The sequence below is a fragment of the Athalia rosae genome, chromosome 1 (genome assembly GCF_917208135.1).
Source record: "Athalia rosae chromosome 1, iyAthRosa1.1, whole genome shotgun sequence".
Taxonomy (NCBI): Eukaryota; Metazoa; Arthropoda; class Insecta; order Hymenoptera; family Athaliidae; genus Athalia; species Athalia rosae.
Window position 1 is genome coordinate 9,690,300 of NC_064026.1, and position 14,362 is coordinate 9,704,661.

At 38.8% G+C, this 14,362-nt stretch overlaps 4 protein-coding genes across 5 annotated transcripts; 2 read left to right on the forward strand and 2 right to left on the reverse strand.

Annotated features, from left to right (window-relative positions):
- Window positions 1-13: 13 nt before the first annotated feature.
- LOC105685067 (cell cycle checkpoint protein RAD1) lies at window positions 14-3,292 on the forward strand. Its single transcript, XM_048650219.1, has 7 exons — window positions 14-155; window positions 242-467; window positions 948-1,192; window positions 1,682-1,906; window positions 2,292-2,486; window positions 2,709-2,984; window positions 3,098-3,292. Exons 3-7 carry the CDS (start codon window positions 1,100-1,102, stop codon window positions 3,125-3,127), a joined length of 819 nt encoding a protein of 272 aa, XP_048506176.1. The 5' UTR covers window positions 14-155; window positions 242-467; window positions 948-1,099; the 3' UTR covers window positions 3,128-3,292.
- Window positions 3,293-3,927: 635 nt separating this feature from the next.
- LOC105685095 (transmembrane protein 181) lies at window positions 3,928-10,760 on the reverse strand. 2 transcript variants are annotated; one of them, XM_012398938.4, is made up of 13 exons: window positions 10,509-10,760; window positions 9,631-9,804; window positions 9,403-9,506; window positions 9,178-9,327; window positions 8,997-9,099; window positions 8,785-8,938; window positions 8,622-8,702; window positions 8,384-8,483; window positions 8,030-8,157; window positions 7,480-7,629; window positions 5,036-5,138; window positions 4,574-4,804; window positions 3,928-4,246 (listed from the first exon to the last, which is right to left on the reverse strand). In XM_012398938.4, exons 2-13 carry the CDS (start codon window positions 9,786-9,788, stop codon window positions 4,113-4,115), a joined length of 1,596 nt encoding a protein of 531 aa, XP_012254361.1. In that variant the 5' UTR covers window positions 9,789-9,804; window positions 10,509-10,760; the 3' UTR covers window positions 3,928-4,112. The 2 variants fall into 2 exon arrangements, with proteins under 2 accessions (XP_012254361.1, XP_012254362.1); XM_012398939.3 differs by lacking the exon at window positions 10,509-10,760 and adding an exon at window positions 9,999-10,471.
- On the forward strand, window positions 5,145-7,473 carry LOC110116950 (peritrophin-1-like). The gene is made up of 3 exons (XM_020851863.2): window positions 5,145-5,790; window positions 5,900-6,288; window positions 7,040-7,473. The coding sequence occupies exons 1-3, from the start codon at window positions 5,778-5,780 to the stop codon at window positions 7,355-7,357; spliced, it is 720 nt and encodes a 239-aa protein (XP_020707522.2). The 5' UTR covers window positions 5,145-5,777; the 3' UTR covers window positions 7,358-7,473.
- Window positions 10,761-11,342: 582 nt separating the features above from the next.
- Window positions 11,343-14,285, reverse strand: LOC105685094 (pre-mRNA-processing factor 17). The gene is made up of 8 exons (XM_012398937.3): window positions 13,934-14,285; window positions 13,597-13,813; window positions 13,175-13,501; window positions 12,884-13,098; window positions 12,559-12,822; window positions 12,301-12,434; window positions 11,796-12,017; window positions 11,343-11,682 (listed from the first exon to the last, which is right to left on the reverse strand). Exons 1-8 carry the CDS (start codon window positions 14,141-14,143, stop codon window positions 11,505-11,507), a joined length of 1,767 nt encoding a protein of 588 aa, XP_012254360.2. The 5' UTR covers window positions 14,144-14,285; the 3' UTR covers window positions 11,343-11,504.
- Window positions 14,286-14,362: the final 77 nt, after the last annotated feature.

Here is a 14,362-nt window from a genome sequence, read left to right on the forward strand (position 1 = left end):
GAGAAAGTGTGTCACCAGTACCGTAGTGATGTCCTATTCGGATGATGGTATCTTAATATTAAAAAAAGAAAAAGTCGCTACACGCTGCGAGTTATCGTTGATATCGAAAGAAATTTTATCTGAAGTGTCTGAACAGTTTTCCGCTGAAAATAAATGTAATGGTCGTTTAATTAAATTAATATCGAAGTTGGAGTTTGTCGGAGACTTCCATTCATTATCACGAACACTGTTTTTGGTAAAGTTTCAGACGAATCGTTACTACAGCTTCACGGTATTTTTGGCGATGTTTTCGATCGTGCAGTAGAACTACATGAATTGTCTAGGGTGACGAAAATATGTTCTACACCGGTAGCGGGAATTTCGAAGGAAAGAACTAATGCACGGTGGCTTTTGCAAGTGAAGGGTATTTCCGGCGAACAATACACGCTTTTTCCTGGGGTTAACTTTTGCAGCTGTGCAGCCTTCAGGTAGTACTTTCAACAGTTCAGTAATCTCAACCCTGCACTTTTTGTGCCCATTGTTATTTAACATACATCTTCGTTGACATTCACCTGTCAGTTTCAAAGCCATCTGGAAATGAGACTTGAAGTTTTCGTTATTCAAAAAACGTTATGGTTTTTCAGTTACAAGACAAATCCTTACAAGCAAGCACCGCTAGATCAGTAGTTAGCACTCACTGATACTTTTGATGTACTTAACGTCAATAATTATTTGGCATAGACCTTGTCTTATCCCATGACGCAAAGGACTAATTCTAATCTGATATCTGGCATTGTGCCCTTAAAATTATTCACATATATTTAAAAAAGCTTGTACATAAATCAGGATAGTTTTTCATTGATTCTGCACTAATCAGTCTCTCCGACCCATTGATTTTGTATAAAAAGTCCAATTTTAATGGCTTGGGTACGAAAAACTAAATCATTATTGAAAATCGTGTATTTTAGGTACCATGTTATAAATGATGAGATTGCGTACACCTGCAAACACGTTTTAGCGGGGTGGCTGTCTTCACTTGATACTCAGAAGCTGTGTATACAAGAACTTCTTTCCACTGATTTTCGCAACCTCTTGAAATCCCAACTGATGTATTGATAACATGAGCTTCGATTCGCAAAATTATCAACTCGTTGCCAAGCTCAAGAATCTGAAATCTGTTGTGCAGCTGCTTAAGTCTGTCAATTTCAAGGAGGTATGTAGAGAGTCAAGTATTTGCAACTCCGGTAGTGCTTTTGTCTATCGAATCTCTGGTGCTGCAAAGTCTGAGATTAATGCTAAGGTTCAATAAGCCCTGATGACCAAATTATTGACCAAATTACAATAAGTTTAGAAGAAACTCGAATTTGAAAGTTTGACCTCTAAGAAAAGGATTCCCTCATTTCTGTACAATATTTTTGACTCCATATCAACCAAGGAAGTAGTTTACTCTATGTAATAAGCTAGCCTGAGAATCGAGTATTACTAACATTAGCACTTCAGATACTGGGTATTGCGAATTTTTTCATCCAACCAGCTCAAAGCCAACCATTATTGACAATTATTATCATTAAGTATCTAAGTCTTTCCAATAATATTGATCAATGGTTTTTGAGCCACACAATTGGCTTCGAAAACATTCTACAATAAAAGCCATTTTAAGATATTCGAATTTTTGGAAACTACTTCTCATTTATTTTATCAGACTGCAACATGCTTGGGATCACACAATGGATTGAAAGTAACAGTCGAGGATGCAAAATGTATGCAAGCAAGTGCGTACATTCCTTCGGTGGTTTTTGAAGAGTTCAATTTGAAGCAAGATGTTATATTCAGAATTAATTTGTCCGTTCTTGTCGAGTGTTTGTCCATGTTTTGGGGAGACATAAATACTCAGGACAGTTCTGTAGCCCTGCAACTTTTTTATGAGGTAATAGCACGTACGAATTACTACTGTTCAGTTCTAGGACTGATCTATTGAATGTTTATTAGACAAACATCTTTGTTACAAACTAGCAAAACGAATAATTAATCAAAATGAGTCAGTAAGATCATTTTATCACAGTTCATAAATTGTATTGTTTGTATTTAAATTGCAAGAAAAATTCGAAATGGAACTCTGAATGCGTTTCGATCTCATCGTGAAGAACAATGTTGTACTTTGAATATTGATTAGCAGCTGTTTAACATTCCAAAATAGGAATTGCACATTTTTTGCTGGAAAACCTTAGAAACCCATCGTAATCGCTGAATAGTCACAGTATTATGGATTTTTTAGCTTTATAACAAGATTTTTAATCCATCTCAATGTGCAGGGTATTGGACATCCTGTGACTGTACTCATTGAAGAAGATGGCATAATAACAGACTGTTCCTTGAAAACTCAAGAGCCAGACGAATTGCTAGATTTTAATTTGTCACAAGATAGTGTGATCAACAAAGTTCTATTGAAAACGGAATTACTCAGAGATGTTTTGTCAGAATTAGATCCAACGTGTGACGTATTAGAGGTGGGTGAATGTTTGTTTCCTCAATCATAATCATAGCTAATACAACTTCAAACTGATTTGGTATAGAACCATTGTTAGATTTACATGGACATTAATGAATTTGAATTACGATATTTGCTATTGGACCTGTATTATTTTTTTTATTTTTTATTTTTATTGTTGTAATGAAATCAGTATGCAAAATGAACAGAATGATATTCACGTGTGTCCACTTTTTGTCAGCTCTTGCTGTCACCTGATCCACCCTACCTCCGAATCAGCACAGATGGGGCAGCCGGGGAATGCCAGATTCAAGTACCACGGGACTCTACTCTTATAGAAATATTTGAGTGCAATGCAACAGCTAGTTCGTGCTATAAATTGGCACATGTTAAACCAGCTATGAAACCTCTGTCCTGTGCCACTATGGTGTCAATTAGAACAGACGAGTGTGGATTATTATGTTTCCAATACATGGTCAAAACTGAAGATGGACACACGTGTTACGTCGAGTATTATGTAAATTATATTAGTTTTAATATTTGGCCAATAACCAAATTTCTGTTTTTGTACGCCAGATAAACGACCAGTAGGCAAAATATAACTTAATCGCTTGCTTCTCAATTTTACAGATTTCTCCTGTTGTGGACATGGAAGAATAATTCAAAAAAGTACAAAATATAATTCGTCCAGATCGAATGATTCAGTGGCTCCAAGTATTTCATTTCACAAGACTTCCACTACTTATTTATCTTCTCTGCTACAGTGTAAGAAATTTTCATTCCACTATGTTTCATTTATTTAATATAAAAATTTTTCATATCCTTCATGATCTGTGTTTGTTAAAATCTATCTGTTATAAGTTGATATGTCTTTAGAGGACTTAGTTTGTCGTCACCTTGTGAATGTGACAATCCAAAAGAAACACACCACCGAAAATCCTTCTTCTCACAACCTTAAGTACTAGTGGTCTGTTCGTATTCATGATATTGCTCACTTATCAAATTTCCAGGAGAATCACATACATATTTTTAGTCCTCCTTTTCAGTCAGACTAAAAGAGGTCTGTTGTTTAAGTGTAGGAATAAAAGCTTTTTATTATGTGTATATATCTCTAAAAACCTTGTTAGGGATTGATTCAGGAGTCTGATATTTTCAAATTAAATTTATTACCTGCGTAGATCCCATTATTGAGGTAATGGAAGACTTACTAATGTTTTGTATAAGCTGGTGATCCACCAAATTCCAGATGCTAATTTTTCACCATTCTAAAAGTTGACACAATTAATTCAAAAAAGGAGAAAGATAAAATGAACCTTCTCTCACTTATAGCACTTACTGTTTCGCTTTATACGAGTAATTTCATTTCGTTTGTTTCTATCTAGAGAAAAAATAAGCTAGAGGTGTAAAAACGACCCGACGTCTAAAGGTATAAAAATTGTTTTGGACGAAACTCAGCAAAATAACGCGGTCAGGGCAGTTTTTAATGAACAGCAAGGATATATTTCATACAGCTCCATGCCAATAAGGACACCTTCAATCATGTCAAAAGGCAACCGAACCACAAACAACAATATTTCCCAGAATCAACAGTTCTTCTGTATTTTAAATTCTTATTTCATTTCACCCGCGTAAATGACCAACGTTTTCAATCACTGTCGTCAGTATTTCGGGGTGGCCGCGTCAACGGCAAACGACTCTCTTCGTCTGATCCGTAGATAACATCTTCGTCTGATTCATTTATCATCGAGAAAGCCGGATTATCTTTCGTAATCGATGAATCTGAAAGAAAACAATATGTAAAGTACCTTTGATCCATTCTACAAATCTAGTATAAACTAAGAACCTCTTTTGAGTAATATCTTTCAAATTATGTGAAATCCAAAGAAAAAAATTCAATGCATTGTGGAGACGGAAATCTCCAGAAATTTTCAAAATCCTCGAAGATCTCCAGTAATATCAATCTTTCATGATACTGTGTCGAGTTTTTGAATTAGTACAGATGCTCGTGATGACATTGACGATTGCAATACATTTTTCCCATTTTCAGATATGGACAGTTGACTCTACTGCATTTATTAATTCGCTTTAAAATGCTGTCATACTCACGTTGTCCGTAAACCTGCTGTAAGGCTGGCGCGTATACGTAGGCCATGGTATAGAGATAAAAATTAAGTAGCCCATAAAGTGCCATGAACTGAGCAGAAGTTCTGTAGTATGTGGATAGCCGAGATGCAAAGCTATCCTCAAAGACACCGGTACCGAAGTGTCGCGCCGTCACCAATGTACAGACTCCAGCGACTACGCCGGCCAGAAGCGTCAAAAACCGCAGTCTTAAGTCTGCATAAATTTCGTCAAGGCGAAGGGGAAATTTTTAATATATGTAAATGAAAAATTGTTCACTTATTGTAGAAGGCCACTGAACAATGTTTAAAGGATATGCAATATCTAGAAGACCACTAACAATGAAATCTAAGTAATTTTTTTTACGCGGATCGCGATAGCCAGGATATTAACTATCTACCTGTTCATAAACTAAAGGCTTAGAATTATCATTATAACTATTTTTACCAAAGTAAGGCATCGACCGCAACTCGCTGTATGCCCTCAATATCAGCAGCAAGAGATAGGCCACGTAGACTCCTCCAACAGCGAAGAAAAACACTTTAAAACCCTGGAACAATGAAGTGATTTACTATACGCTCGCATATACATGTCGGGTTACTTATAGCGACGATTTGCTGTGTGATACTTTTTCATTTGATTATCTCTCTATGAAAAAGATTACGGCAGCAACACATTAATTCGAAGTTTCGACGGAAGGCTTCAACTATAATTGAATGGTTTCAACTATAGGAAATTCTTATGGTCCAGGTCACATACCAGAGGATCATGACTGCAGAGTTATCATGCAGCAATATTCTATACATATGAGTTTATGAACTATAGCGATATGCAATGAACTAGAGAGTTGGAGAGAACGTTAGCGGTCGGCAACCCTCAGCGGTGTGATCAGTTTTTCTGATAATGGTTTCAATTTCCGTTCGACTTTCGATGTAATGCCTAATATAGCAATGACCAAGACGAAGTTGAACTGTACCACACCTGGTTTTTCCGGTTTGCTTGCGGTCGCAACGTGAATGGTCTCATCATTGCGCTGACGCCCTACCAACGGGGTTGCGATACCGAAAGTGTTTGATACACTCTTGACTCCACTAGAAGATCAGGGATTTGGTCTCAGTCCCAAGGTTTCGCTCCAAGGTTGCGTTCGCGCCCGTAATACGTGAAGAGGTGTCCCCTAGCATTACCGAAGATGAATTACTTCCGTAAGTGTTCCTATCGTATATTCCTGGTTCTCTTATGCGAAGGCGGCAACTATGACGAAATTCTAATCCCGCAATAATTTTTACTGTCTCCTATGCTTCGGGCTTTCAGAAATCAAAATGATTTTTTTCATTGGAGTATCTTCCGGGGTAACCGCGTTATTGTCCACGGTTGGATGTCTTGCCAATATCGAACAGCCAACGATAGAATCGCAGGGTATTTGGTTGCCAGAGGCACATTGTGACGTGAGGCACCTTCGGGGATGCTTCAATCTTCATTTGGACGCCGAGCAGATCCCTTATTCTCCGGACAATATTTATCAAGAAGATCCCTCAAATGCCATATGTGATGTAGAAGGAGAAGAGGGGTGTGAGTCTGTGTACAAGGTCACCCCTGTTCAGAATCCATCATTTGCGGAAGCAGCCCAAGCGAATCCTTGTCCGGCCGATCCAGATTCCATTGATCGAGTGCTCTTGCCCCACCCTCATAACTGCAGCCTGGTAAATACAATATCAGCCAATCCACACTCACTGTGGGATAATAATTCTTCTATAGTCGTATCCTTGCACAATCTTCAGACGTTTATTCTTAACAGATTCAAATTAGGAAGATCAGTGTAAAATTTTTGCGCATTTGAACAACACAGAGCTGTTTCTGTTCTCCTGTGGATGTTGAAAATTTCTCCGCTTGGCTACAACATTACGAGGGTTCTTATCAAGCTTCATACGAATTTTTGATTGAATTGAAATAGGTATCTGTATTAGTTTACGTTAGCATTCTTATTATTGCCTGATGCCTGAATGAAATAATTAAAGCGTGCCTGGTTATCAGACTTCCTGATAGTATTAGGCCTGTTTTTCTGGGGTTTGTTTGTCTTTTTTTGTCTTTTTTTTTTAGTCCACGATGTATTTTAATTTTTCGCCGAATCCTCGAGCAGAAAATCTGAGTTGTTAGCTTATGTGGACAGTGAAATTAATCATGAGCAACAATTCATGCAAGTAGGGACCAAGCTGTTAATGGGACTAGCTTTGTCTCCTGTGGCCGATCGATGAAATAATATCTTCTGAACGTAGAAAATTGAAAAATTCGATCTCAGACAATATTCAAATAGTTGGAACTCTTTTTTCATTATCCTGAGCGCGTGGATGCAAAAGTCTGGTACGGCCGAATCCATACGACCACGATCAGACGAATTTCCAAGTAATTTTTAATACTGCCATAGGTAAATATTTGATAGCATAAAAATTTCAGTTCTACAAGTGCGACTGGACCACGCCGGTTCTTTTCGAGTGCCCTCAGGACTTGCACTTCAACATCGACCTTCAGATCTGCGACTGGCCCTGGCATGCGGGCTGCGACAGCGGTTGGACAAGATGTCCGCGTCCTCCGCCGTTATGTCCTGCCCAACATCGGCGTCCCATTCATCTACCCCATCCTCATCTGTGCGATCAATTTTACCAGTGTAACTGGGGTCAGCCGCACTTACAAAGCTGTCCCGATGGACTCCATTTCAATCCAAGTCTCAAAGTATGCGACTGGCCTCACAGTGCGAAATGTCAAATTTGTTAATCCTGAACGTATGAGTATGATACTATTTGAATGAGCGCGAGGCTCTACACGGTACCATAAATACCATAAGCGTACCGATTCACAAAATGGTGACAGCGTTTGATAGAAAATTAAAGACTTACGTAGTAATTTGAAGTATCCAAGACATAATTGTAAGTAGGGTCTTCAAGCTCCGTGCAGCGCAGCCACGTAGCCAAAGTTAGGGCTGCTCCCCATAACATTCCCACAACCACCAATTTCGGGAGATAAAACGTTGCTAAACGTCTCTCATTCTGCGTGCAATAATGGAAAATAGTAAGCCTATAAATCTGTATCTGTATGGTACAGCTCCGATTTACATTTACGAATGATAATACCGCAAGCTCATAATCGGAGGAAGAGACAATGATGCTTGAATTTAATTTTCTGATAATTGTCTGTAATATTTTCAACTGATTAATTTTTATTTTGTTACCATATTATACTATTCTGAATATTATTGTTGCAAAATGAACCGAAGAAACGCGTATAACGAATTGACAAATCCTCATCTCATATTATTGGTTGGCGTTCAAAAGAAAAAAATCCTGAATTTATATTACTCTCAGACATTGTAATTCGCTGTTCTATTCGACGAATCTAGGCAAAAAGATTGGCATTGCGTTGAATTATAATGTATTCATAGGAACGTACCTGACGTAGACCATGATATACACACAGCCAAAACATGAGAATGGCGCATAGGAAAGTTGTCTGCAGAATGGCATCCAGCATACCAGGCACCCAGGAGTTGACGAGGAAAGTCATCGGAAAAAGCGGATCTATGAATAAAAAAGTAAAAAATTTAGTCATAAAAATTGAGTCACGTTAGCTCTCGTTATTCTGGTGTCAAGGGTTAGTGAGATGATATTTTTAGCGCCATTAGTTCAAGACGGCTGACAATGAATTTGCTAACTCATTATCCGACTAGTCCCGAAATCGGGCTAGAGAGAAAATACAAAATTTGGGTAAGATACCAAATATTGGGCTAATTAGGTTTAAACTTACTATTATAAAGTATAAGTAAGGGCAAAAGAATGGATAACCACTTTTGCTCGATTGACCAGTCGTGCGCTGGATATTTACGCAGGGACAGGCCGAACCAGCACTAAAAACGTAAAACATATTAATATCATGTGGATGATAATTGCATAGGAAAATTGTAAATTTTATTGTTTTTGATATTGATAGTTCGTATGGCTTGTACTTCAGGTATTCAGGATTTCATTTGCTTATGGATACATACCGTAACTATGAAAGTGGCCAACAAAAAGATCAAGCGAAACCAGATCTCGATCTGCGTGAAGGCCGGATTGTAATTCTTAAACTATAAGAATATAGAAATATGAAAAGAAAGTTAAACGTGAACAAGAATTACGAGACATTGAACCTGGCACACGCTTACTAACGTAGAATGTGAGATCGCGGATTGTGTATCGCTGATAAAAGCTTTCGAGGCCATGGAAGCGGACGGTGATGATGTAGTGAGAGTAGTCGAGGAATCCAAGATGTACTACGACCAACTCCTCGCAAGACTGACGCTCGCACGTCAGGTGCCTCGTCCTGGTGATGAAAACATTTAAAATTCCAAGCAATGGGAAAATGTTGACAATTCATTTACCTATTGTGGCCGGCTTCTGGCGCCAAAATGGATACAGCCCGATGATCCGATGCTTGACCATCGATGGAGACGCTCACTTGGAAGCTCTCGTCGTACCTTTCGTCTGAAATTGGTATGGGAAAACAATTCGGTGACAAATTCGTGATGACGAATTAATTGTAGAGAGATGAGATTCGTTTACTGTCGGTATTCGAAGTGGATAATTTCGCGATGACCCAAAGCTGTTGGCTGTAAGTAGACAGGGCGGGCGTACGCATGATATAAGGTCCTGTAGCCATCTCGCTACCATTCAAATGTGCTTTTTGCTCCGTAGTAGAGGTGATTGGTGGACCTAGTTGGGGTAGAAATCAAACTTATTGTACGAAACTTGTTTTTTCAATCGTTTCATCTTCAATTCGTTTCATACCTGCAAGGCCAATGAACACAGCCAGGCCGAAACACGCAAAAAACGCGACGAAAACCATAACAAATTCGCGCTTGTGCATGGAATATAATCGCATTTGGACAGATCTGAAATGTTAGGGATTATCTCATTGTGTAATATTAGTATATATTTATCCTAATACTTGACTATTGAATTGCGACGTTTTTATAAACATTAGTATGTCTATAAGAAATCAATTGCTTATTAAACCTTTCGCAACGATCATGGTGATAGGCTGGTGCGATGTACTTGTTGAATTCGCTGAAGATATCGCTGAATTGAGAGAGAGCATTCCTGATTCGGAAGTTCCAACCTCCTGATGGCAAGTGGTATGAGTAGCCTAAATTCGATCCATCCATCTTTGACATCGTGGAACGTTAAATTCTGCGGGATATCGAACATTTGTACATTTTAATTATTTCGTCCGTTCGGTTGTGAAACGATTTCGGCGGGAAGATGAACCAAAGGGACAACGGGTGTAAACCGTAGTTATTGAAGCGATGTATCAATGGATATATCTAATATTGGTTGTTAAAAATAAGACTGCAGATTGGCTAACAAACTAAATGAACACTTACCACTCATGACCGGAATCAAAGTGTCAAGATCAGTGAAATGCGGATACATACATATGTACAATAACGTACAAATCAGAAGGAATTCAAATTTACAATCAATGTACTCGGTGTACGTATTCGTAATCGAAATTATAATGTCCACTATATCTAACACTTTCGGGTGCTTGCAGCGTCAACAAACATCGTACTAAACAATTTTCGATGCTGGCTATGCAATCAACGAATTCAGACTTATAGGTCTGAATATACATAAACGTCAATGCAGCAGCCATAATGCCGATTGACGATCGTCGCGCACCATCCAATAATTTCGAATGCATCCTCATCATCAAGCTTGATAATAATCATTGTTGCATGAATATGAAGCTTCTGAAGATATGCAATTAAGGGTCGCGAGTTTTGCGACACGCCAAGTGACAAGTTGATAAGAGTGTAAGGTGCCGTTGAAGGGCATCGAACGATCATAAGAGGCGGTGTACTCGGTGTAAAATTGAAGTTACTGAAATTTACCTTTGAGAGGGTCGCAGGGTGGAATGCAGTTATTGCGGGGTACCGTTGTGATGGACGTGGACAATGAGATGGACTGTGTGGCCGAACATCACAACAAACAGCAGAGCACCCCGTCTGAAGGATGGTGACGTTGTTGGCGTTCGTAGACCACGCGGATCCTGTGCTTTCCAAATATATTGACACTGGCACAAGCAAGAAAAGTGTGGTAACGGTAACAGGGGCGGCGCACGGCGTCACGACGCCTTATATTGATCGCGTACATGCGCCTCGCGTCTATCAACATACACATTGTGTCGATATATTCGTTATACATCACGGCTTTGCCAATATTGTCATCCGTAGATTTTTTTCAAACGATTCTTCAACTTTTTTTCATCACACAAACGCATTCTACTGATATCCTATATTGTTTACTGATTGAACTAGAGCAGAACAGACGTCCTTTGCGTTAAGCTCATCGTTAGGCTAAATGTTGTATATAAATTTGCATTAAAAAATCTTCAATGATCATAGAAGTTCGTTGAAACTGATATCCAACGATTTACACTAAAGTTACAATTAACAAGAGCGAAAAAATGTGGTGGATCAACATTACAATGCTTACGGATATTTGTATATTTTCCTCTAGTTTTGAAAGCCACAAATTTGAAACCCAAGTATCTAATGCGATTTGCACTGCCATTAGTTCCGTTCGCATTGAGTAACCGGACATTAAGTTATTCGGGATCAAGTGTTGCTTGTCACTACTACACAAATCGAACGAAATAAACAAGCGATGATGTGAAAGGATATGTATAATTTCGTGGATGAAGTTTTGTGTGGACTGTTCATACCTGCGGTCAAATCTCATGCCCAACATAGACATGTATTTATTTGTAAAAAACTGAATAAGTAATCTGAGTAACAGATATCAAAACGAAGGGAGTTACTTCAATTATTTACATAGTAATTTTTAGTTACATAATTATATACAAAGTTTCGCACAATGCAGTACGTTTAATCCCAATACTTAATTTTGCCATCCCAACCAGCCGTCGCAAGGCGAGATGGTTCGTGTGGGTGCCAAAGAGTGGAAATGCAGACTCCTTCGTGAGCTTTCCATTTTTTGTAAAGTTTTGTTGTTTTCCAATCCCATACATAACATTTGCCATCCGCATCACCAGATACCAGGTAGCTAAAAAGGTTCAAAATCAATGAATAATCGTTGACGGATAATTTAATTTCTGTTAATAGTGATCGAATTCACGTTTATTATCACTATTGCTTTTCAACTCGATGAAAGTTTACCTCATGTCAGGGGAAAAATCGAGTCCACAAGCATATCCAGCAACCATATGCCCAGTGAAGGTTTTCTTGCGGTTCATTTTGAATCTATTAAGAGCAGAGAAGATGACGATTTTATTGTCCATGCTCTGGCAGGCGAGCCACTTCTGATTAGGGGAAGGAGTTACAGCTGGCATAGAATGCATCGTTGGATCGGCTATGTACTTCATATCCACAGGGATATCCCTGTAAATAAAATATTCTTCATTTGTTACTGTTGCGGGAATTGTACAAATTAGGAAGGTCAACTTGTTTGACGGTTGTTACGGATTTGATTTGCAATTGTCTAATAAGTTGGGCCCCTTTACAAATTCAGTAATTAAGAGAAGAATTAGCTATCCGGAGAACTAAAATTATATGGAATGTTATTAAAATTGACGATTTAATAATGGTAACGCAAATTCGCCCAGTATTTGCGCTGGATATACCCAGTCCCAAGTTATACCCGGTAATAGTGTCGAACTCTTACCATTCCCATACCCGGAGACTTTTGTCATCTGAAGTCGTGACGAATCTTCTGTTTTCATCCACGAACGTAATCGTATTTACAGCACCCAAGTGCCTGTCATACTCCTGCGTAATCTCCCCGGACCTGATATCCCACTGAAAATATGAATTGTACAATATTAATAGTTCATCACTCTTCAAATTTATTACCATAGCATCGCCAGCTTAAACCGTATGTATCTGTGATTTAATTTGAACGCGCAGAATACGAAATACTTACACATATAATTTTTTTATCGCTTGTACCAGCTACAAACAGATGCTGCTTATCAGGGTCAGGGTTGAATTTAGCACAGTATGGAATTTTCCTACTAGTGAATCGACTGATGCAGGCACCAGTTTCAGTGTCCCAGAGTTTGACATAGCGATCATAGCCAGCAGATAAGAATCGTTTTCCATCATTATCAAAACTTACATCTCGAACAGCCTGCCGATGCCCATAGTATGTACGCACACACCTTCTATCTTTGTATACTTCCCACAACTAAATAAGATGAAAATTGTTAGTTTATTCAACACAAATCCATATTGACGCATTGACGTACCTTGACTCTACAATCCATACTACACGAGAGAAGTAAATGAGCAGTTCGGGGGAACCACCGAATTTGTGAGATACCCTTGGTGTGACCCTCCCATGTGTGAATCTGAGATTTTGGCAAGAAGCACCTTTCGGGTGGAGATTCTGATCGCAAATTAACCCCCACATCTTGAGGTGCGTGCAAGAAGGAACGCCCTTGATAATCCACACTGTCTTTAACTAAAAAAGTATAGAAAACAGATCAGTATTTGAACTTTGACGTAATGGGGTATTGAAAAAATGGATTTCTTCTCACTATGCAGTACAGTCTTTTCTTCAAGAGGTTTGTCTTCAGTTTGTTTGCCTCTCTTGTTTCTTTTGGCTAGAATTTCCTCAAGTTCAGCAGCTTCTTCATCCGATGGCTTCATTACCCTGCGTTCATCCACATATCCTCCCCACGGACCAAGAAATCCTTCTATATCCGCAGGATCATTATTTCTATTTCGTTTTCTCTTATCAGCAGGCCTTAACTCTGTTGTTTCAAATACTGTCTTTGCTCCACTTTCCTCAGCAGCCTCAGTTGCACCAATTAGTGTTTTCCCTTCCTCGGCACTACCATCCACTGTTGGGTCCAGAGCATAACCTTGGGGATACAATAATTTGGATTTGATAGCAAATCACTGACAAATATTTTCTTATCATCTATATATTAAATATATCTCAGGATGATTTACAAACCATAACTAGTAAAAGTTCTACGTTGATTTTCGAATTGGAATTCGCTAATGTGTGCTCTTTCAACATAACCAGAGAGCATATTCTTTGTTGCTCGTTGCTGCTGTGTTTTGAATGGATTGTCCGGTCCTACGTCAGGCGCAAATAGTTCTTCAAATTTGGGATTATGCATCACTTCTTTCAACGTCGAATCTACATGGCGCACGCACAATTCTGTACCCTATTCGGATTCAACACATCAAAAATGTAGTAAGAATGGAACGCTATCAATTTGGTGGAAAAAATAATATAATATTAGGAAATTCAGAAAATCAGTATGCTTGATAGTAAATGAACTTACGGTCGGAATGACTTCTGGTGCGAGTCTGACTTGTAAGGCGAGCGAAGATATAGACTTGCCTCCTGGTAAGGGCTTTAAATGTGCATCTTCGTCTGTCGAAACCGTCGAAAGGTTAGGAACATCAACTTCAGTATCCGCGACAAGAACACTGGAATCGTCTTCGGGGTCGCTATTATCATCGCTACTCGCATACTCTCGCAGGGCGAGCATTTTTTATAAAAATATGACTTATATTAAGATTAATTTAACACGATCGCTATATGTATTACTTTTTTTTCGTCCAAGCCACAACAAAATCACTCTACAAACTAGTCACACAGATTGTACAGAACCTGTTCCGATAATAGGTACCCATGAATTGCCATGGGAGGGCGTTGCCACAGAGCGTTGGCGTCTACGTATCTGCGCATACGTCGAAATATTTGAAAA